General features: G+C 50.4%; 1 protein-coding gene across 19 annotated transcripts in view; it reads left to right on the top strand.

Moving 5' to 3' along the window:
• Positions 1 to 23663, top strand: part of CACNA1C (calcium voltage-gated channel subunit alpha1 C) — a 639436-nt gene that overhangs the window by 534456 nt on the left and 81317 nt on the right. For 10 of the 19 annotated variants that reach the window (XM_025400899.1, XM_025400898.1, XM_025400891.1 and 7 more), the window contains exons 19-28: positions 5338 to 5470; positions 8306 to 8435; positions 9660 to 9719; positions 14312 to 14418; positions 17569 to 17656; positions 18164 to 18271; positions 19427 to 19479; positions 19793 to 19939; positions 21317 to 21518; positions 23353 to 23511. In XM_025400899.1, the coding sequence (XP_025256684.1) occupies positions 5338 to 5470; positions 8306 to 8435; positions 9660 to 9719; positions 14312 to 14418; positions 17569 to 17656; positions 18164 to 18271; positions 19427 to 19479; positions 19793 to 19939; positions 21317 to 21518; positions 23353 to 23511 (1187 nt within the window). Of the gene's footprint in view, positions 1 to 5337; positions 5471 to 8305; positions 8436 to 9659; positions 9720 to 9866; positions 9927 to 14311; positions 14419 to 17568; positions 17657 to 18163; positions 18272 to 19426; positions 19480 to 19792; positions 19940 to 21316; positions 21519 to 23352; positions 23512 to 23663 lie in introns of all 19 variants that reach the window. The other 9 variants (XM_025400905.1, XM_025400901.1, XM_025400903.1 and 6 more) reach the window with 2 other exon arrangements.

Here is a 23663-nt window from a genome sequence, read left to right as displayed (position 1 = left end):
TTTGTGTTGAAACCTCTGGTCCATACCCTGACTGCCCCGCCACACACACCAGCCACCACTCCGGCCTCTGAAGCCAGCCCCAAGCATGCCCATTTGTACACTATCCCCGGTCTCCAGGTCCTCATCCAGGAGGTCCAAAGGGCAGTATGCTCTTAAAGCTGGTGGCCCCACACATCGCCCTGCCCCTAAAGGCTAAATCAGCCTGTCCTTCCTAGCTCCTCCCACCTTCCCATTTCCTCCCTTCCCTGCCTGCCCAGTCAGCTCCTGGATCCTTTAGTGCCAGGTGCAGCAGAAGTTCCCAGAGACTCCTCCGAAGATCACGTGGCCTGTTGTCTCTGTTCTGGTCAATCTCTGGTTCCCTCCTGCTTCTCTTCTCCCAAACCATGAATGGCGAAGAGCCTGATCTACCATTGTGCTCCCAACCGCTGCCCCTTCCAGGCCGCTGGCCCCTGCCATGCCTGGTTCGTGCAGGTACCCCTTAGCAGGCAGCACTGGTGAGCGTTCCTCCTGCTCTGCCTTCAGCCGGGCCACTAGGGAGAAAGGGCCAGTGCCAGGGAGCACACTGCCATGCTCTTCTGCTGCCTCCCCGTCTCTCTCTTGCCCTGTCTCCTAGGCTCGCCCCCTGCCCTCTCCCTCCCTCCTGGGCTGTCCAGATTGCTCCCAAAGCGATGTATCAGAGTGGCCAAGTGGGAGCTGGACTCCGGAGTGCACTCTGCTGGCTGCAGCTTCAGTTGCCCTCACATGACCATGAATACTCAGAGGAGGGGCCTGTTTCTAATTCAACAAGGGGCCATCGAGGCCAGCCATAGCCCTAGAATCCTTCCCTCTCTGTTTCATCTGAAAAGCTCGCCAGCCTGTTTCAGCCTCCCAGATCGGTATACCCTAATTATAGAGAAAAACCCCAACTCACTGGAAAGAAAATCATTGTGCCCAGATGAGTGGAAGCTAATTCTACTTTTGTTTAATTTATCAATTTATTTGAGTGAGCGTGTAGATGTTTGCAAGAGCCACTAAGGACTTAAAGTTAACAGGTACACATTTGAAAAAGGAGTGCCACCAGACACTGAGTAGTCAGCAGCGCCTGTGCTGGGGGAGCCTTTCATTGTTGCAAGGGGTTCAAGGTCAAGGAGAGCCATGAGGTCGTGGAGTCTGGGGGCTTCATGCAGAAGGGTGGTCTTGACTGAGCTTTGAATCGGGGAGTTGGAGAGGCTGAAGGAGTTTTTTCAGCATCGTACAATCATCAGAGATGCTAGGAGTTGGGAGGAACCTTGTAGATATTCATGAACTACCCATGAAGCACTTACTTGTGTGCCAGGCACTATGCTAGGTCCCAGGGACATGGGGGTCCCTGTGGTGGGCAAACAGGGAAGACCCCCACCCTCCTGGAGCTGACATATCAGTGGGGAGACAGGCAGCAGGCAAACCAACCAAAAAGGTGACATCACATGATGTGAAGACAGTGAAATCAAGGATTGTGTTAGGGGATACTCAGGGGTCAGGCTGCTTTGACTGTGTGGTCAGCAAAGGCTTCTCTGAGGACACAGCGTTTGACTGGAGCCTGAATGATTCAAAGGAACTAGACACGGAATCAGAGCGAAGAGCTCTCCAGGTGGAGAGCCTGAGTGCAGAATCTCTCACGGGGAATGCACTGGCTGTGGGGACTCCAAAGAGGGCCAGTGTGCCTGAAGCAGAGAGAACCAAGGGATAGTGCCCTGAGCAGGAGGCTGGGGCAGGGCAGGAGGGCAGGGCAGAAGGTGCAGGGCCACACGGGAGACTGGGTCTGATCCAGTGCCCTGGAGGGCTGCCAGAACGTCTGAGCAGAGGAGGCCCTGACCTGATGTCTGACACACCCTTTCAGAGATTCCCTCTGGGTGCTGTGTGCATAAAGAGCGGTGGCGGTCGAGAGCAGAACTGGGGCAGGGAGGACACTTGCGCGGTATCCAGGCAGAGAAGATGGCAGCTTGGGCAGGGGATGGTGCTGCAGATGCAGAGAAGTGGTCAGACTTGGGATACATTTTACAGGTAGAACCAGCTGGATTCACTCATAGGTTAGATGTTGGAGAGAGACAAAGAGGAACGTAGGGTGACTCTGAGGTTTTCTAATTGAGCCAGTGAAGAGAAGATCCCCAGTGCTGAAACTGTATCCACCACCTGTGCTCCTTGTGCCCCAATGCACTGCTCTGGGTGTCTGGCCCTTACCAACCAGGCACTCCCTTCAGCTGGTAGCAGGGACTCTTGTGCCCTGCTAGAAACTAAGCTCCTTGAGGACAAGAACTATGGCTTTGTGTTCTCAGCCTTGGGCTCAATACTCTGTAGGCACCAGATCTTACAAATGTCTTTACTTTATGTGGCCAAGAGCAAAATCACAGAAGTGAAAAATGAGCATCAAATGGAGAGGGGCAAGGGCTGCCAAGGACCAAGGGCGGGGCTTCGAGTGCTATCCTGGTTTTACTTTGGAATCCTCTGACCTGCTGTCCAAAATGCAGCAGCAACTCCAGAGTGTGGCAGCGCCTCACTTCCCGTGCTTTTTCCAATCCTCCAAGAACAAAAATGAGAGAAGAAAGATCCCTAATGTATTCCACTGGCATTTGGGAGTAGAAGACTAGACGGTTCAGTTGCCAACACCAAAATGAGCTTTGCCTGACTTTTCCTGATCTCTCAGCCTCCCTCCATATCCATAGTACCTGCTAAGCATCGCATGCTATTGAAGTTGTGTTCCTTTACAAATCGGAGTTTGTCCTTCAGAAATCGTTTCCCGTTAAGCACTGTGCCTGACGTTCAGCTGCTCTGTGACTGAATGGACCAGCTAACTTGCTTCTCCCCAGGAATGCAGCTCAGCATGGAGCTTCATAAACAGGGAGGGAGCTCGTACAGATGGAAGAGCCTACACCATTTTCCATTAGGAGCTTCGAATGGCACAAAGCTATAGTAAATAGGGGTTTCTGTAAACATAAATGATTAAAATAAGCACAGAATTACCTGTTATCAAATTACCATGGAGAAGAAAGTGTTGGGTCATTTCGAGCAAAACTGAAAAGAATACAAACACCTAGGCAGGAATTTAAGATCCTTCTCAGTTAAATTTCACTTGAAATATCATGATTTAGGCCAATTCTGGTTTTACTTATTCGACTTTAATTAGAAGACTTTTCTTTTACATACCAAGGGTAGGGTGTCACAAGAACTCCAACTCTTGGCCTGTAGACAGTTTTTCATCTTGGACCTCTCTTCTGCTGAAAAAATATCAATTGTCTTGCTGGTCAGCTCTAATTACCCTAGGGAAAGAATCTGATTGATGTCTGTATGGTACTGGTCCTCCAAAAAAGCCTTGGGTCCCTAAATGCTTGAATGCTTTTTGGTTGATAAAGAATTGCTTTCTGTGCCAGGCATTTTTTCTTTGCAATACCTGGCTTTGTTTGAACCAGAAGAGGGAGAACATGCAGAGGCCCGGCTGCGTCCGTGAGACAAGCGTCCCATAACTATCTTTCTCCAGCCAGACTAGTATCCCCTTCACCTTCGTCTTATACAGAGTCCCCTTCCTTCTGAAGGGTGTGGAAGTTCAATCATCATCAAGAAATAAGGGCTTCTAGTGCCAGGCATAGCTTTTCTTTCCAGGGTTTCCAGCACACAGAGAGAAGGGACAGACATTTAAAATCAGTCATCAAGGCACTGGAGGCAGAGGTTCTGCTGGGATTCGTGGAAAGGTCATTCCCTGGAGCGCGAGTACTGAGGAAAGCTGGATGGAGGATGCTATCTGGATTGGGGGTCCTTGTGTGCTCTACAGAGAGGGAGATGAAGAGCAGCTCAGAGAGAGAGAGAGCATGAGGAAGGACGGAGCACACAGTGAACTTGTCAGCTCACTAGGGCTACCATAACCAGTGACCACACGCTGGGCAGCTTAAATAGCAGAATGCATCCTTTTATGGTTCTAGAGGCTGGAAGTCCAAAATCAAGGGGTCTGCAGGGTCAAGCACCTTCTGAAAGGCTCTTGGGAATAATCCTCACTTACCTCTCCTAACTTCTTGTGGTTGCTGGCAGTCCTTGGCTTGTAGATGCATCCCTCCAGTCTCTGCCTCTGTCTTCACATGGCCTTCTTCCCTAAGTGTGTTTTTGTGTCTCTGTGGCTGTCTTTATGAGGAGAACAGTTGTTAGATTTAGGGCCCATCCTAGCCCAGAATAACTTCATCATAACCAATTACATCTGCAAAGGCCATATTTCCAAATAAGGTCACATTGCAAAGTTCTAGGTAGGCATGAGTTTGCAGGGAAACTGTTCAACGCACTGTAGTGAAGTGTTCAGAAAATAGTTTCATGTGAGTGGACAGTTTGTTAGGGAATAGTAGGTGGTAAGGATCTGACTGAGAAAGATGTTGAGCATTAATTTACAGGCTTCGAGTCTGTCCCATAGCGGCTGCTATGTGCCTGGCACCATTCTGAGGTATAGATGTACTGTTATTATTATTCCACCTTAGATGGAGAAACTGAGGCACAGAGAGACTCAGTAAAAGGCCAAAGCTAGAAAAACAGAGCCAGGATTCTGATCCAGGCGACTGGCTGGAGAGTCTGCTCTTCACTCCCATGTTGTTACTTTCCCCTTCTGAGCGTCTTCAACACATTTGACCAGCACAGGATATGCAGTGCTTCCCCCCCGTGAGCATTGTGCTTGCAAGTGCAGAAATAAGCTGCCTGACTTTCTTCCACAGTAAATGTGGCCACTGGCAGGGAGAACAAAGGTGCTTCTTTAGTTGGTGTCAGTGTCTAAACCTTTGCATGAAGGGCCTGTTGTGGTCAGTAGCATTGCCCTGTTATCTCGACAGCACATGATTTTGTTGTCGTCGTCGTTTTGTTTTGTTTCAGAAATTGGGAAAGTGTTGGTTTTTAATTCCTGGAACTTCCAAGGGTGGGGTTATTTGCAAGGGATTCCACAAGCCAACTAAGCCATATCCTTTCCCCAACCTGCAGCCTAGATAGATGAGTAACACCTGGCAGGGCCCTGTCCTACCTGGTCACCTTTTCTCATACCTTACAACTAGGATGACCAACCACCCCAGTTTGCCCAGAACTAGGGGGTTTCCTGGGATGTGGGAATTTTAGTTTTAAAACCAGGACAGGTTGGTCACCCTGCTTACAGTCCCCCTTATTGTGCACTGCCAGCTACGTCTTCTCCAACAGAGATGAGCTGCAGCAGCACCCACAGGGAGACGGCAGAATGTCTGTCTTGGTTGGTACCCTACATTTTCAGAGCCATGATCATGTCTGCCAGTAGGAAGGTCTCTGAAAGTGGTAAAATAAGTGGGAGTGCTGGAGTTATTTAGAATGGTGCTGTTCTTCTTACAGGAGAAGAGGATGAGGAGGAGCCAGAGATGCCTGTCGGCCCTCGCCCACGCCCACTCTCTGAGCTTCACCTTAAGGAAAAGGCAGTGCCCATGCCGGAAGCCAGCGCGTTTTTCATCTTCAGCTCTAACAACAGGTGTGCAGCGATGGTGGGGAAGGTGGGCTCCTGCTCTCTCTCGTACCAGCCTGGCCGTTTCCTGTGTTTTACCTGAACCTCTGGATGGAGCCTGAGGCTCTCCCAGCTCCCTGCAAATTGTATAAACAGACACTGATTTAGGAAACAGTCCTGGATTTTGAATCAGAAGGCTTGTGTTTATTTTTCTCTGCACTTTTTGGTTTTTTTTTTTTTTTTTTTTTTTGGAGACGGAGTCTCGCTCTGCCACCCAGCCTGGAGTGCAGTGGCGCAATCTTGGCTCACTGCAAGCTCCATCTCCCGGGTTCAAGCCATTCTCCTGCCTCAGCCTCCCAAGTAGCTGGGACTACCGGCGCCCGCCACAGTGCCCAGCTAATTTTTTGTATTTTTAGTAGAGATGGGGTTTTACTGTGTTAGCCAGGATGGTCTCGATCTCCTGACCTTGTGATCTGCCCGCCTCGGCCTCCCAGAGTGCTGGGATTACAGGCGTGAGCCACCGCGCCCGGCCTTTTCTCTCCACTTTTTGAAATGTTTAAACTCTATTTCTATTCTTTGGGTGATTACCCTTGATAATTTACTAATTCTATTTAACTTAACAAAATGTGATGTTAAACAATATAAGAATCTCCTCCTGTACAATAGATTGACCTTAGATTATTTTAACTCACTCATCTGCTCCTTACTTACATGGAGTTGTCATTAGTATCTTAGTCCAACTTTTATTTGTAACCCAACAAGTTAGTGAGTCTTATTATCATATAGATAGTGTGTGTTTCGATATATGTACACCTTACCATTTTATTTGTTCACCATTTTTTTATTCATTTCCATCCATCCTTTAGCTAACATTTTCTTTCCTACTAAAGTACATTCTTTAGAAGCTCCTTTAGTTCCATAATGGCAAATTCACTTGGCCTCTGCTTACCTATAACTGTTTTCACTTCTTGCTCTTGAAAGATAGTTTTGCAGTGAACACTATTTTAGACAGTTTTTGCCCTGCAGCACAAGAAAGGTGTTATTCCACTGTAAAGTCAGGTGTCATTCCAACTATGAGTTCTTTGTGAGTGACCTAACCTTTATTTGTAGCTGCTTTTAACATATTCTGTTGCCTTTGTGGTTGTACAGATTTACTACCATGTGTCAAGGTGTGGATTTCTTTCCATTCATCTTGCTTAGAATACATTCTGCTTCCTAAGCCTATGGATTTAGATTTTTATTTAGTTAATGAAAATGTACAGCCATAATGTTTAAATCTTACTTCTTTTTAATTCTATATTTCTTCCTTTTGACACTCCAATTGGACATCTGTTAGACTTTTTCATTCTGTTCTCCCTATTTCTTAGAGGGCCTTACATATCTTTCATCTCCTTGTCTTTCTGTATTCTGGGAGATTTCTTCAGCTGTATCTTCCAGTTTCTTAATTCTATTTTCAACTTAATCTATATTACTGTCTAAATCAATTTTTTATCTTGACCATTATATGTTTTTGTTTTAGTTGGTTCCATTTGTTGCTTGATTTTCCAGATTCATCGCTCTAAATCTAGTAGTTTCTATTGATGCCTCATCTTTGTGATTTAGTCCTTTATTTCATTAAATATTTCAAATATAGTTGTTTTATAGTCTATATCTAGTATTTCCAATACCCCCAGTCTTTGGAATCTAAATCACTTATCCGGTGTTTCTTCAGATTTCCCATCTTAGTGGCTTGTCCTTTGGTGCATCCGATGATCTTTGATTGTGACCCCAACACTTCTTCTTCATTTGTGAGAGTCCTGAGGACTAAAGTAGGTCTGGGGAGGCTTTCTTCCAGATGCCCCTTGGAGGTGTTGGCTCAGGCTTTCCTGCCCCATGTCAAGACTGGCTTAACCTGCAATTTCTTGACAGCACTGCTGTTATTGGCTTCCATCCTCAAGCAATTCTGCCTTCCTGGCTGGCTCTCTCTCCATACATAGCCTCAGCTCAGTGGAGGTTGGCGGGAGGGGTTGTTAGTTTGAAGCAGATGATTCTTACAGCCATCTCCTAACTCTCATAAACCAGAATTGTCTCAGAGAGCTTGGCCCTTCGAGGGTTTGGTGCTTCTGCAGCAGGAGGGCTTCTCAGAGCATTTAGTCAACCATAATGCCAGGAGCAGAAGTCTGAAGGCCTGGGTTGAAGCCCTGGCTCCCCAACACTAAGGCTATGTTTCTGGGCAAGCTTCTCCTACTTGGGTTTCAGTGTTCTTACCTGTGAAATGAAGATGATGACACCCATCCCTTCCTTCCTACATTGTTGTCAAGATGAGATGGTGTACAAGACACTTTCACATTTAGGAACCTAGCATTTTTGGTACTATCACTGAGTGCCTAGAAGCTCAGTTGGGTCATTGTGCTGGGGCGTAGAAGTGAATTGCACATGTAGAGCTCTTACACAGGAGCAGATCACCTACAGAAAGCCGGCTTGGCCGGCTCCTCAGCATACCCAGCTCTGGGCAGTCCTATTGTTCCCTGTGCATAAGCATAGAGCAGATCTCATAAAGTGATTTCTTTTCAATGATAGGGAAAATAAGTCCCCAAACAAAAGCCAGTTATGAATGTCAGAGCAGGATTTGGGAATTCAGAGATTCTCAAAGGTCTCAGATGTAACCTTCTAAAATATCAAAGGTGATATCTGCACCATGGGGGTAAGGGGTTGTCATTACCAAGCGGCAGTAAGACTTCAAAATGAAGAGGTCACTTGAAGCCAACAAGCACCTGTTACCAGCTGCTGGGAAGAGCTGAGGGGACGGGCTCCCAAGAGCCGACTGCTGTTTCCCCTTGTCTGCCTTGACTTGTCTCTCCTCCTGTCCCCCCTCCCATATAGGTTTCGCCTGCAGTGCCACCGCATTGTCAACGACACGATCTTCACCAACCTGATCCTCTTCTTCATTCTGCTCAGCAGCATTTCCCTGGCTGCTGAGGACCCGGTCCAGCACACCTCCTTCAGGAACCATGTATGCATTGCCTGTGTCCTCTGCACTCCTTCCCTCTGGGGCTGTGCCGGGCCCACAGCTTCTGTTGCTGACATCATTGTTCAATCCGGAGCCCAATTCTAGATGTCATAATCAGATCCACAACTGACATTTCATTAAGAGAGTAGGGCTTTGATAGAAAACCACCCTAGGACCACAAACAAGTAAGAGAGCATGTACCCAAATGCTCAGGCTGGCTTGATCATTGGCAAAGGGTAGGACTTCCATTGCCTGTGGATGTTCCCCAGGAAGCTCTAGTTCCCTGCAAACTTGGTAAAATGTGGCCACTGACTACATGCCCTCCCTTGCTCCCAGCGTACTCTGACCAGAAGGGGAGCATTGGCAAATAGGTGCCAATGATGAGGCTGACCTTACCTAAAAGAGAGTCTTGGTACCTTCAGTAGAGTAGACCAAATGTGAGGACCCACCCAAGGCTCTGTTGAACAACATTAAAGGCCAGTTTAAGAATTGCTGTATTTCAAAACCTCAAAACTTTGTCAAGTCCAACCAAGTGGGCATGAAGACAGCCCACTGATCTAAAGCCATACCCATGCCAAACTACTCTGCACTCCTGGGGCCTGCTTGGTTCCGGGCTATCTTGGTGAGGTTAGCAGGTGTTGGCCCCACCCCTGATCCATCACCTGAAATAGAATAAGTATGCAGTCCTGCAGCCGGTCCTCAGCCTGTGCAGACCTCACCTGGAGGATGCACCTCCCTTGCCCCAGAGGACATAACCCAGGAGTAGATTTCTACCAACACAGGAAGCTCGCCAGCTCAGTCCCACCAACAAGAGCGAAGCATTTTTAATCTCCCTGCAAAAAGACAAACCCCATTCTCTGTCCTTTTGACAAGCATCTCAGTGGTCCGATTTGGGTTTGTAAGTAAATTGGATTAATGGGAAAAGCATCCAACCAGATGCTGCTCAGATCCAGTACCAGCTGAGGCCAGCCCTGGAAGCTCACCTCACTTATCTGGGGGCTTCAAGGGAAGCCGCTGTGCTGCCTGAGGCTAGCCCCACCTCAGGATTGCTGTGTGCGTGCTGCTCGCCCCCCATTTCCATCTGTGTCCCTGTGCAAAGGCTCAAGTGCCATGCCTCTCATTTTGAAGTGTGGCCCCTTTTCTGGTGAACATCCACTGACCTCTCTTCCCATCCTGCTTTTCTCCCTTCCCCATCCCATCCTCACCCTGTTCCTTTTTGTTTTGCAGATTCTGTTTTATTTTGATATTGTTTTTACCACCATTTTCACCATTGAAATTGCTCTGAAGGTAAAGCCCCCATCCTCCTCTGCTCCTCCTGTCCCCCTTGTGCCAGCACCAGGTCTCTGCCGCTGTCTGTCGCTAACACACATGCTCCTTCCTGTTGGTGTCGGGTTCACTCTCAGAGCCACTAATCCAATTATGCTTATTTTTCAGATCCTAGGCAATGCAGACTATGTCTTCACTAGTATCTTTACATTAGAAATTATCCTTAAGGTAATGCAACCTGGGCAATGCATCCTCTGTCGCTTTCTTTGTGTATCTCTGCTCTGTCTGGCTGGCTCTTTTCTCTCTTCTGTTTCTTTCACTCTCTCTTTTTTTTACTCCCAAGCCTGAAATTGGAAAAATGAGTGCCCCTCACTTTGTGTGATGCACTTTGCCCAGACTCAGAAGCCAGGAGCAGCCTACCCCACTGCAGCCCCTCCCTCCAGCCACCCCTAAGCAGTCCGTGCCCTGGAAGGGACACGTGTTGGCTGTGCCAACATCAAGGCTGCCATTTCACTGGTTTGGGCTGCAGCCGTCAGCAGCGCCAGACATACATGCCCACATGTACCAGCTCTGGTTAATTGATACCTGAGCCCACGTAGGACTCTCCTTCCCTCCTCCTGCTCCATACACTCTGAAAGTGGGAAACCTCCTGGGACATGAAAGAATCACTTCGGCTGCTCTCTTTGGATGCCCGTCCTTAGCACCGTCCTCTGTACTTGCAGCAGACATTGGGTCTAAGCTGGGGTTGGGGGCACATAACAGTGATCACAGGCCTGCTGTGAGATGTGGAGCTGGTCTCCGAGCTGAGGGCTTTCAGCAGGTAGCTATAGACTACTGTCAACCCCTCAGTCACCTGCTGCAAAGCTTTGTCACAGTGCCCCTTGCGCTGAGCATGGGGGAGGGAGGACTGTGCTGGAGAGCTGAGTACAGCGGGGTGAGAGCAGGTGCTGCAAGGAACCTGAGCACCCAGCCCCCAGCCCCCAGCCCCCAGCCCTCGCCTGCTGCTGGCCCAGCTCAGTTCTGCTAAGGGAACTGCTACAACATTGCTACCCTCAGAACAAGCAGAGCCCACCACAGAGCAACACTGGGATGAGAGAGAGTGTGCCTCCATTTTTCCGGTATATTTCTGAGTCTCTAAACCAATGCATGGCCAAGCCAGTTCATCTGAGAGTCAAGGTGTGAGTTCCATGGCCTCAGGGAACGTGTGCTCCTCTCTGAGCAAGGGGGTAGATTCTACCCTTTCCCCAAACAGAAGGACTAAGGCTCTGAAGTCCATGCTTCAGCTTTAGCTTCTTCCTGGGAGACTAGGCTGGGACTCCCCCTCCCAAGGAGTCCAGAATCCCTTGTCATCCTATCGCTGTGGCCAGTGCAAGCTGAAGTCCACACCTGACCGATGACACTGCCAGCTGCAGACCTTTCCTTCCCTGATGAGACTCCCTCATCATGGCCCAGCTTGTTGATGGACATGACAGTTCAGTCACATCCAAATACAAATTGAATGGGGCAGTTTTTGTGTGCCTTCCCCTGTGTCCTTGTTCCCAGGATACTCAGGTGTCCCCAGTTTCCATCCCTGGTTCCCGCTAGCCAAGTATGTGGCTCAGATTTTTCTTTTCTGCTCATGGAGAGTAGATCTGACCAGGCTCTGGCTCCCGGAGGTCAGGAGAGGGAACCGAAAGTTGTGTGGCTGCACTAAGGTGCGCTGCGGCAAAACCTCTTTTCCATGGTGAGCTGCTTTGATTCCTGGACTTCAGATGCAGGGAGGCACACAGACACCAGAGGTCTTTCCTAGGACAAGAGAAGCTCTGAGGCCCAATTCTCAGTGCCCTTCTCCAGAGCTGCCCTTGTGGATTTCAATGGTGCTATTTCTCCTTCGGGATTGCCATACAAGCCAAAGTGAAAGGTCTCTTTGCAACCATTGTCATGGCAAGGTCCTTCCCTCCCCTCCATCCCCTCCCTCTTCTACTCTCTTCTGTGCTCGGCATGCTTCTCGATAGACACCCCGATGCCGGAACACTTCCCTGTACCTCCTTCCCACTGGGTCCCTCTTCCTGGCCTAAGGCCCAGTGTCATGTTGTGGCACAGATGACCGTGGCTGTCCAAGGGGGACATTTAGCACAAGGAACAGTGGAGGGGCCTGGAGATGTTTGGCCTTAAAAAGGAAAGGCTTGTAGGCCCACAACAGTTGCTGAGTAATACAAGGGACTGTCACATAGAAGAGGAAGAAGGTAGAATCAGGACCCATGAGTAGAAATCACATTAAAAAGACAGGTTTCCTAACTAGGAGAGCTGCCTGGAGAGGCAGGGATGGCCCATGGTTGAACAGAGAGCTTTCCTACCCTTCTGGGCAGAGCCAGTGAGCCACGTCCCATTCCTTCCCTTCCTCAGGATAGAAGCACCCCAGCAAGGGCCGCTTCCCAAGTAATGGTGTAGAATTAGGCAAGCAGGACCCAGGTGGCTGGCAGTCGGAAAAACAGGGTCAAAGAGGGACAATTCGCACTGGGTACCTGAGCCTGGCTTTTCCTGATGCCCTGAATGGCACAGATGACTCTCAAGTGAATGCTCTGTTTTCCTCACATCCGTTTGCCCTTTCTTGTACAGCCACTCTTCCTCTGGCCCTGGGTGCACACTCCCACCGCCCCCATATGACACACATGCACTTGCTCAAGTGTTGGTCTCATTTGAGGGTCCCCACACGAAACAGGAGCCCAAAACCAGAGGACAGAGTCGGCACTCTGAGCCTCGTTAGTCCACCCCTCTGAGGAATGCTTTCCCCGAGCACAGAGGGTTCTGTCAGAGTTCAGTGGTAGCCTTGGAAGATCCAAGCCCGGAGCAAGAAGGAATTGGACCCGGTGCCTTCCTAACACTAAAAGCGAGGTGGCTGGGGAAGTACTGGGCTTTCTGCAGGCACAGAGGGCTCTTCAGTTAATGTGAACTATGGGAGCCTCCTGAGTCCAGTCTCTGGGGGTCCCAGGTCTTCACTGAGAGGCAGAGAAGCAAGCCTTCCACATGGTGGGCCTTCTGGCACTATACTCCCTTGCATCTTTTATATAATCTACCCACTTCTAAAAATCATTGCCCAACACAGGTGCCTGAGTCCTGTGGGACCCCCTGCTGCAAGAGATAAATGGAAAGAATTAGGTTGCAAGAGCTATTTTTGCCCATTTCCCCCTGTGTTTGCTTTTGAATGGCTCTGCGGACACTCTGCCCTGGGCACGCTCTGATTCCAAAGAGATTAACTGGGCCCCAGATGACCAGGGAGCCTCGCTCCCCTTCTCCACCGTCAGTTCCACATTTTTCCCTTTGGCCGATGCTTCCTGTCTGCTGCCTGTCACCGCCCTTATCCTGGATAACCACGGGCCCTTATGCAAGTCGGCAAAATGAGAAAGGCTATAAAGGCGATTTGTTGAGAGCCTGCAGTGCACAGCTTTACACCAGGCTCAGAGGGTGGTAATAATGGCCAAGTCCTGTAACAGTCATTATCATCTTGTGTGTTCTCTTTTAAAAAGTTTCCAAAGGGCTTTCACAAAGCCAGAGGATAGTTTCCTCACTTGATGATGAGAGAACAGAACTTTCCTCATCCAGGAAGCATCCAGAATAAAAATCCAGGCTGGAGTGACAGCTCAGCCTTTTATGGGGCTCACTGTGTGCAGGGTGGGTCCTAAGTATTTTACACAAAAGTACCCGCTTGATGCTTACAACCCTGTAGGGTGGGTCGTATCTTCGTTTTCCAGTGAGGAAACAGAGGCACTAAGGGAAGTTGAGTTTCTTGCTCCAGGCCACACAAATAAAATACCATGGGGCTGGGATTCCAGCCCAGGCCGCCTGGCCTCAGAGCCTGTGCTCTTAGCCACGGAGCCTCGTAGCCCCTCTGATCACACAGTTTTTTGCCCTTAAAAAACTCCAGATGCAGTCTAGAAGCAAGACAGGAGAATTGAGTTTAGAATAGTTGGCATCAATCGTCAGCACCCTTTGAGGCCAGGAAGGGGAGGTATGCTAATTGCCAGAGTCACCACTGGAACTTCTCACCAGGCACCAGGGTGACCAGCTGGCCTAGTTTGCCTCAGACTGAGGAGTTTCCTGGGATACAGGATTTCTGATGATAAAGCAAACCTGGGCAAACCAGGATGGCTGGTCACCCTCCTGGGCATGCCCCCCCGCCCCCGCCCGACTCCCTGCAGATGCCTGGTGCTCTCAGCTGGCCTAAGGACTCAAGCATTCAGAGAAGCAGTTGGGACGTGTGCTCCCAGCCCGAGAGCATCAGGAAAGGACCCTGCAGGCCCGAAGCCATGGACTTGGGATGTGGAACAGCGGGAAATTAGAATGGGATGGTGGGGCCCATGTGAAAAGGCTTTGAATGTAGGACTAAAGAGCCTGGCGTGGCCTGGCAGGTGCAAGGAGCCACCCAGAAGTCCTGGGCTGGGAGATTCTTGGGCGATAGTGTGCATGGTAGCAGAGCTCCTTTCTTGGCACCATATTGCCGTCTTTGTCCTTCCTGTTCCCCGTGGATGGTGCTGGGGACTTGCCCAAGGAATGCTGTGGGAGGAAGGGGTGGTGTGGTCTCTGGGCTCGGGCTAGGGCCACTCACACTGGTGTTTCTCTATCCTTCCCTGCAGATGACTGCTTATGGGGCTTTTCTGCACAAGGGCTCCTTCTGCCGGAACTACTTCAACATCCTGGACCTGCTGGTGGTCAGCGTGTCCCTCATCTCCTTTGGCATCCAGTGAGTGGACCCCCTCAGCCCACGATGGGCCATGCTGCTAGCAAGGGGTGCCAGAGAGGACAACCAAACCCTGGAGGGCCGGCCTGCAGGGCCACCGAAGTGTGATGAGAGTGGGGTGGGGCCTCCGAAGCTGTGCATGGCGGCTTTGAGTTCTTGGATCCGTGTCCTCGGTGGTCTGACACTTGGGGCATGTTGATCAGGCGCGAATATGTTTAAATACCTGGGTTTTGCCATGACAGGCGGGGCCAGGCTCAGCTATTGAGAAACGGTTGTCCCCAGGACCTTCCTGCCTCCTCCACCACAGCCCCAGTGCCCTAGGCTGACCTTCAGCAACCCGTAGTCTGCCACTGCCATGGCCTCTCCTGACCTGGACCCTCCTCCCTTTCTCTCCCCTCTCTCTCCAGCCAAAGCACCTCATGTATGAGTGTATGTGTGAATGTGTATATATGTCTGTGTAAGTGTGGGGTGTATGTGTGCATGTGTGTGCATGTGTGCATGTGTGTGTATGTGTGGGGTGTGTGTATATGTGTATGTGTGTTTGTGGATGTGTGTATGTGTGTATGTATGCGCTTGTATGCATGTGTTTGTGGGTTTGTGTCTGCATATGTGTCTATATGGGTGTGTATGTGGATGTATATGTGGATGTATGTGCATATGTATGTGTGTGTGAGACTGTATATTTGTGTCTTGTGTGTGTGCGTGTGTGTGTGTGTGAATGTGTGCGTGTGTTTCATTTCACTGGGCTGGGGTACAGTCTGGGTGTGAGTTCTCAGAGCTCTCCAGGTGACTCCCCTGTACAGCCAAGGTTGCAGACCTCGTTCAGGTGTGGAGGATCTGATTACTAGTTTCTACCAAGTTCTAACAGCTGATAGTGTGAATCCTACACTTTAACTTTCAAAGCACTTCCACATACACGTTCTTCTATGGTCCTCACACACACACAACGATGGGGGAGACAGGGCAAGTGTTATTATCATCATTGTATAGATGGGAAATTTGGGGTTCAGGACATCATGACACTTGCTCAAGGTCACACCTATGGTAGAGAAAGGCCTAAGTCCCATGGTTCCTAGATCTCTCCTCCCAAGCGTGTTTCCATGGTCGGCTGAGATCATGCAGGGACCGGGGCCTTGGGAGAGACCCTTGTCTGTGATCATCAATTATATTACCCCGTATTTTCTGCCTGGGAGCCTACAAGTCTAGATTTGAATCCCAGCGTGGCCACTCAATCACTATTTAACCTTGAACGAGGAATTCTTCCTCTTCAGCCTGTGTGTTTCCCATCTGACCTTTAAACCCCTCCCGTTGTAATTCAGTGCAAGCTGACTCCCTCCCAGAGAGACTGTAGGAGAGACACAGTGATAGACAGGAGTGGCCTTTGCATCTCTTGGAATAAAAGAGCTATGCACCAGAGAAATCGGATCTTTCCACCAGCCCCTTCTTGAGCACATCATCCTGACCACACGAAGCATGAAAATCAGCACTTGCTGGCCTGCCATTCATTGTTTAGGTCCCAAGGCAAGTATGAGGCTCTCTAAAAGCTTGAGAGGCTGTCTGAGGTAGTTAGCCCGTGAGGGTTAGGATGTACTCCACAGCTGCTCACCGAGGTGGTATGGTTAGTAAGCCCCACCTGGGTAGAATGGACAGCTCCAAAAACCATCCAGGCATCTTGCTCAGGGGCCTGTCTCCTGCTGTCTCCATCGCACTGGGGAAAAGCAGTATCCTGAGACTCCAAGAAGCTCTGGCTTGGCCTCAGCATCCCAGAAGTGTGGAACCTGTAGTGCAGTGTAGGAGCCAAAGGGCCTTCTGAAGGGTCACTGAAAAATCAACCGACAAAAGAAAGGTTAATTGGAGAAAAAGCATTCACATTTATTTCACGTGTATACACAGAGCCTTCAGAATGCAGACCCAAAGATACAGGGGAAATTGTCCATTTTTATGCTTCGGTTCCAAAAAAGTATGGACAGCCATGTAGAAATGTGACTGGACAAGAAGGGTAGGATCTAACGTGAATGGACTGAGTGGGGAACCCAGCAAGGCCTGTCTGTAGGTTCTTCGCCTCTCTGTGAAGCATTCCTTCCTTCTGGGCTGGGGACAGGATCCTGTCTGCAATAGGAGTCTTAGGAGCTACACTCCCACGTGGTAGATCTGAGGATTTTTTATGGCCAGTTTTTATACAGAAAAGCAGAGGGAAAATTTGAGTAATATTTTTAGGTTGTGTGGCTGGCTTTGAGGAAACAGGGTTCTGGAGTCTGGCTTCTTGACCCATCTTGGAGAAGAGGGATTCTAGTGTCTATGGCTAGCCTCGGAGGAGAAGGGGACTGAGACAGGAGGGCAAGAGAAGTTTAGAGAAAAACTTGTGCTTCCGAGACTGCTTCTAAGGCAGTCGTTTCGGGGTGGTGTTTCCTGAGCCCCAACGGTAAAGCCCACCCTTCCTTGGAGTCCTGAGTGTGCTCTGGGTGGGTTTCAGGTGTAGGTGCCAGGGGCAACTGTCTAGGGTATGTGTTTGGAGATAAACACTATGAAATCTCCTCCCCATGCCCATCACCTCCAGCCACAAGGCCCGAGATCCCACCATCAGTACGGCATTCCTTTAAGTGTAATGATGTCTTCAGCAGGCATCATGATAAAAGGTACCATTTAGGCAGTTTATCAAGCACACGGCTAGGTGATTTACATGGAACTCTTATATAACCCTTGCAAAGACCTTCTGAGCTGATTACAGACCCATTTTACAGATAAAGAAACTAGAGCTCAGAAAATTGAGGAAATTTGTCCTCAGTTCCTTGGCTAGCAAGTGCCTGTGCTGGGCTCTGAATTCCCATGGCCTCGCTCTGGATTTCTTCTGTGACACTGTTGGTGCCCCTGGAAGTAGCACAGTACATTGCTAATGACCTGCGTTGAGCCACTTTGCGTATTATTTATTCACCCACAGGAAAGCCCCAGGGTTATAGGCAAGCTCCAGGCTCTCACCACGGGGTGGGAGACAGGAGTACAGAGTGGTCCCAGAATGCAAACGTCCCCAAGATGGGCTTTACGTTTTCTCAGGTTTGCCTGGGATTCACCTGTCAGCACACTCCCTTACCACATTATTTTTGCTCCCCCCAGAAACAGGAGGAGCTTACTACCCTGCCTGTTTCCCTCTCCCAGGTCCAGTGCAATCAATGTCGTGAAGATCTTGCGAGTCCTGCGAGTACTCAGGCCCCTGAGGGCTATCAACAGGGCCAAGGGGCTAAAGGTAAGTTGAGGGCATGGGTAGGGAGGCTCCGGCCAGCCCACTGGGGAGTGGGAGCTCCACAGAGGTGAGGGGTGGGTTGGAAGGAGGAGATGATGGTCAGGCCAAGTGGCTGCCATGTGGGGTCCTGGACACTGGTACCACTGCATGTCCCGGATCCGTAAGAAGAGTAACAGAGGCAGTCATCCAAAGTGTCTTCCCTAAGCAGAACATGCCAAAGGGAGATCCCATGAAAACCCTGGGCCCCTGCGGTGCCGCCATCCCTATATTCCTTCCACTGTAAGATGAGAGGTTAGCAGGGCTTTTGTCCTTGTAGTCACAGAGAGCCCAGTGGGGGCCTTTGCATCCCATTAGGGTCTATCACTTCCCATGTGACTCTCGGAGCGTGGCTTTGCCCCTCTCATCCCAATGACTCCCGCTTGTGGCAAACGGGCTGCCCCTGCTACCTCCTGGAAAGGCTCCTGGCATCTCCTGAAGCCACGTCTCTCTCCCTGTCCCTTCCCACTGCAGCATGTGGTTCAGTGTGTGTTTGTCGCCATTCGGACCATCGGGAACATCGTGATTGTCACCACCCTGCTGCAGTTCATGTTCGCCTGTATCGGGGTCCAGCTCTTCAAGGTAAAGTCTGGGCTCCACTGTGGTCCTGCTTCCTCCCCTCCCATCAGCATTCCCGGGGAAGGGAGCTGGCAGATACAGGACAAACAAGACAGTGGCCCGGGCCGGACTTGGCCTGGATGTAACCTCCACCTGCAGCCCAACTCCAGCTTCAGACCAGGGGAGGGAGGCGCTAGAAGGAGGTATCAGGCCACCAGGCCAGAGGCCCCTCACCCTCTCCACTTCACCTGCCCTTCAGGTCACTGCCCTTCCTTCTAGAAAGAGAGGGAGAGGGACTTGCATCCTGTGGAAGCTCTGTGTCAGTCACTTGCTTAAAGCCTGCAGCAGTGACCTATTACCAACAGCATCACGTCCCTGCTACACCACCCAGCTTTCAGAGCCCCGCACCTGTCAAAGTCAGCTCCCGCTGTTTCCTGCAGCACCCCTCGGCTACAACGAGGCCAGTGCCCTCCTTGGATTCTGGTCTTTTCTGTCCTCACCCTTTTAGTTCTGCTTTTCTCCCACCTAGAGCATTCTCCCCTGCCACCACCCCCACTGTGTAAACTCCCATCTAATTCATCCCTCTGAGTCCAGCTCCACTTCTCCCTCCCTGGCGAGACCTTCCTGGAGAGTACAGCTCCCATGCACCCAAGCTCCCGTTTTTGCATTGCAGGGCTACTTACAGCACTGGTGTCTGTATTCGCCACTCTTTTGTGCATGTGAGTCAGGCCCTGTGCATCTGGATTCTGCACTTCTGTTTTTTTGTTTTGTTTTGTTTTGTTTTGATACGAAGTCTCACTCTGTCGCCCAGGCTGGAGTGTAGTGGCGCGATCTCAGCTCACAGCAAGCTCTTCCTCCCGGGTTCACGCCATTGTCCTGCCTCAGCCTCTTGAGTAGCTGGGACTACAGGCGCCCGCCACCATGCCCAGCCAATTTTTTGTATTTTTAATAGAGACGGGGTTTCACCATTCACAGGATGGTCTCCATCTCCTGACCTTGTGATCCGCCCGCCTCAGCCTCCCAAAGTGCTGGGATTACAGGTGTGAGCCACCACACCTGGCCGGATTCTACGCTTTTTGTCCCTAGCACAGTGCTGGGCTATGGAGGTGCTCACTAATTGTTTTTGGATTGACTCATTGATTACTGAACATCTCTAATACTCTGTTCTCTGCCTTCCAGGGAAAGCTGTACACCTGTTCAGACAGTTCCAAGCAGACAGAAGCGGAATGCAAGTGAGTGGAGGTGGGAGGGCAGCCAGGGCCACGGCCAGTCAGCCCCAGGAGGCTGGAGGCTTGACGAGAAAGGAGGGACAGCTCAGTTTCTAAGACCGCAGTGGCACCTGGACTTTTGCCTGTGTGTAATCTGGCCCCGCTGACACCATGTGTAGCATTTTTTCTTCCTGAAGTTTCTACCCACTGAAGCTCCTCCCATGGCTGGAACTGTGAAGGTCAAGCCAGGCAGTCCCATCCCACCCAGCATTCAGGGTGACTGGCAGGCGTGAGGGAAGATGGGAGACCCCAGAGTAAACTGCTTCTCCTTTCTCAGGGGCAACTACATCACGTACAAAGACGGGGAGGTTGACCACCCCATCATCCAACCCCGCAGCTGGGAGAACAGCAAGTTTGACTTTGACAATGTTCTGGCCGCCATGATGGCCCTCTTCACCGTCTCCACCTTCGAAGGGTGGCCAGAGTGAGTATGCAAACCAAGGCCTCAGGAACCCTGACCTTCGAGGGCCAGTACTGACTTTCCAGCGCAAACCCAAGTTTTGTTCATGTCCCGCACTCCTTCTGGAGGTCATATTTACCTGGGTCCTCCCCAAGCAGTGAGGTATCTTTCTAGAACAACTTACAGTCCACTGTCACTGCTGAAACACAGACTCTTCCTTCTCTAGAAGGTGTCAAGAAACTCCCACCAAAAATGACCTTTTTTTTAGCCTTCTTTCCAACCTCAGCATGAGCCACAATATCAGAGGTCTCTGTCATTACCCTTATGGCATCTGGGAGTTGGGTGTGGGGAGAGCTTTTCCAGGTGCAGGCCCTGTGGTCACCATAGAATTCAAAATTACCACTCCCAGCGTGCCCTTCACTGGGGTAAAGATGGCTGAGATATCTTTATTAACTGGACCCCGGTCTCCTTAGGAAAAGCCTTGCCTGTATTTGCAGAGGATAGTGAGAAAGGGATGGAAGTCTGGGCCCCACGTCCTCTGCTGAGGCAATGCGTTTGTGCCTAGAGCAGCCCATGGCCCTTGCACACTGTGTCACCTCTACCAGGCACCTTCCCATCAGGTCCTTATACCTTTGTATAGACACCTGTTTTTCTCCCAATGTGTATTCCAGTGAAATTAGAATCTGAAAGTCAGAAAATTCTAAATGTATCTAAGTCAACAGCAATGCATGGATCTTAGGTGAGAGTCATCATTATTATGCGGTAAAATATAGGTGATAGAGAATAACCAAGTGCTGTGCAGGGCCACGGAGGAAGGCAAAGAGATAATCCCTGTCCGTGAAGAATAACAAGCTCCATGGGGCATACAGCCAGGCTCAGATGAATGGCATATGTATGTAAACTGCTTAAGTCTAAAACCAGACCATTGGTAATGATCGGAGTAGCATGGGTCATGTGAGTGTTTTCATCTAAGTGGATATTTGCTCTCGGAGAGATTTATTCTACATTCCCTCTAACATCCTCTGAGTCCATGCCAGTTTGCAAAGCTGTCTCAATATTTACCAGTATTTCCAGTATTTGAAATCAATGCCCATGACTCATGTTACATTTAAATAGCTCTTCACAGTTTCAAAACACCTTCCTATACATTATTCTAACTTCCCTGCAAGGTAGGAAAGTCGGGAATTATTGTCTCCAATTTACAGATGAAGAATCTGAGTCTCAGAGAGGTTAAGAGCTTTGCCCAAGGTCACACAGCCAGTAAGTGGCTGAGCTGGGACTCCAGCCCAGAGCTGTCTCCCGCACCCTGATCCCTGGGATCCCTGGAGCAGTGGTGCCATCCTTCCGCAGAGGGGACCCTGCTTCTCCAGTTTCCTCTGTGGGACCTGTCTCCTCCTGCAGGCTGCTGTACCGCTCCATCGACTCCCACACCGAAGACAAGGGTCCCATCTACAATTACCGCGTGGAGATCTCCATCTTCTTCATCATCTACATCATCATCATCGCCTTCTTCATGATGAACATCTTCGTGGGCTTCGTCATCGTCACCTTCCAGGAGCAGGGGGAGCAGGAGTACAAGAACTGTGAGCTGGACAAGAACCAGGTAGCTTCCTAGGAAGGAGCAGAGGGAAGCGGGGCCCGTGGAGGGAATGGCCGCCTGTGCCCACCCCGCAGAGGAGCTGCATCAGGGAGAGGCCATGCAGATACTGAGATCGTCTCTGCTTCTCAACCAGAGTGGGCTCTCGGTCTTTTTGAGGGACCTGTGCAAAAGAAATGCATATTCCCGCAAACCCCAGATCTGGCAAATGTGCTCAGCCAACAAATATCTATGAAGCTTCTACTTAAGGATACTCTGAAAGGTTTTGTCAAAAAAACAAAAAATCTCATGCCCTATCTAGAAGTTAACAAGTTAGAAGGACCCAGTTGGGTCGGCACCATTGATACGGAGGAGAGAGACTAGAACTATGAGGCAGTGAGGGCTTTGGGGTGGGGAACAGGATGGCTTCAGGAAACCACTCTTATATGGTTTCTTAAGTAAAACCCAGAGGACTCTGTGGGAGGTGGGGGCAGGAAAGAGGCTTAAGTGGGAGTGAGATGGCGATGCCAAGTATCGTGACAGGTTCTGGTAGCCGTGGAGAGCTGGCAGTGCCGTGGCTGAGTCAGGAAGCTGTTAGGGTGGGAGGTAGGTGTAGTGCCTCAGGTCTGTTCCCCAGCTCGGCTCCCCCTGGGAGGAGTCCGTGGGGAAGCACATCCCTGTCTGTGAATACGGAGTGCCCACGGGAAGGAACGCAGCATGGTGTGCCCCTTGTGACCCTCACCAGGCCAGCCAATCCCCTGTGGGTCTCCAAGTCTACATCTCAGGCGTAGACTCACTCTGCTGGCTGCTGCATGGACCCTGGATTGAAAGAAGACAGGAAAGAGGGGAGGCCAGTTAGAAAGTGGAAATGAGAGAGGATTAGACCCCGATCTAATATCAGGTTAATGATGGTAGCGATGGAAAGAATAGGAGGAGGTAAAAGCGTTAAGGCTCAGGCATTGGACAGCGGGGCTGAGGGTTTGAGAAGATGCCGGGGAGATTCCCCAGTTCCTGATCTGGAAGCCTGGGCAAAGTGCAGAGAAATGGACTGGCTCTTTGCCAGAGTCCCAAGAATCTAGTTAGCCCAGAATCTTCTTCCCTGTCAGTGAACTGTGTTTTTCCATCTTATGGACACTGGCAAATAAGAAAGATTGATTTAGTTGGCCAGGCTCAGTGGCTCATGCCTATAATACCAGCACTTTGGGAGGCCAAGGTGGGTGGATCACTTGAGGCCAGGAGTTTGAGAACAGCCTGGCCAACATGGCAAAACCCCATCTCTACTAAAAATACAAAAAATTAGCTGGACGTGGTGGCACGTGCCTGTAATCACAGCTACTTGGGAGGCTGAGGCAGGAGAATCGCTTGAGCCTGGGAGACGGAGGTTGCAGTGAGCCGAGATCATACCACTGCACTCCAGCCTGCTGGATTTAGGACAGGAAAGAAAAACTGAGGAGAGAAGTACCCAAGGAAGGTCTGTGGCATGGGATGTAATCAGTGAGAAGCCCAGCTGTCAGTGGGTCAGCAAGCACATTCTTAGCGATGCCGACTCCCGGCTGAGGCACATGAAGGCATCACCAGGTGGAGGAAAGGAGATGTATGGTCCCTGCCTAGGACCTTGATATGGGGATTTGACAAGAAGGGGCTCTCTGCTTGATTAAGGGGGCTGTGGAAAAATCGAGACATTTTCCAAATAACATCTCCCACCTGTAAGTGAGCCAGAGCAGCCAATGATTTCTCTGACTTCTGGAGAACCCCACCCCGCAGTGTGTGGTTTCATTCACATCCCACACCTCTCTGCCAGCTCCCCCCACACCCTCCAGGTAACTAACCCCACTCTCCCCATCCTCCACCACCCTCCCAGCGACAGTGTGTGGAATACGCCCTCAAGGCCCGGCCCCTGCGGAGGTATATCCCCAAGAACCAGCACCAGTACAAAGTGTGGTACGTGGTCAACTCCACCTACTTCGAGTACCTGATGTTCGTCCTCATCCTGCTCAACACCATCTGCCTGGCCATGCAGGTCAGTCCAAGGGGGAGCACAGCCACGGTGCTGCAGGAGGGAGGCATGCCATGGGGATGGAAAGCGTAACGGAGCGGCAGGCAGCTCAGTGCATCGCCTTCCTGGCCGCCAAGGGAGGCAGCTGGAGAAAGACGAATGTTCCCTGTCAAGGA

Source organism: Theropithecus gelada, chromosome 11, assembly GCF_003255815.1.
Source record: "Theropithecus gelada isolate Dixy chromosome 11, Tgel_1.0, whole genome shotgun sequence".
Lineage (NCBI taxonomy): Eukaryota > Metazoa > Chordata > Mammalia > Primates > Cercopithecidae > Theropithecus > Theropithecus gelada.
This window is presented reverse-complemented; position numbering and strand designations above follow the sequence as displayed.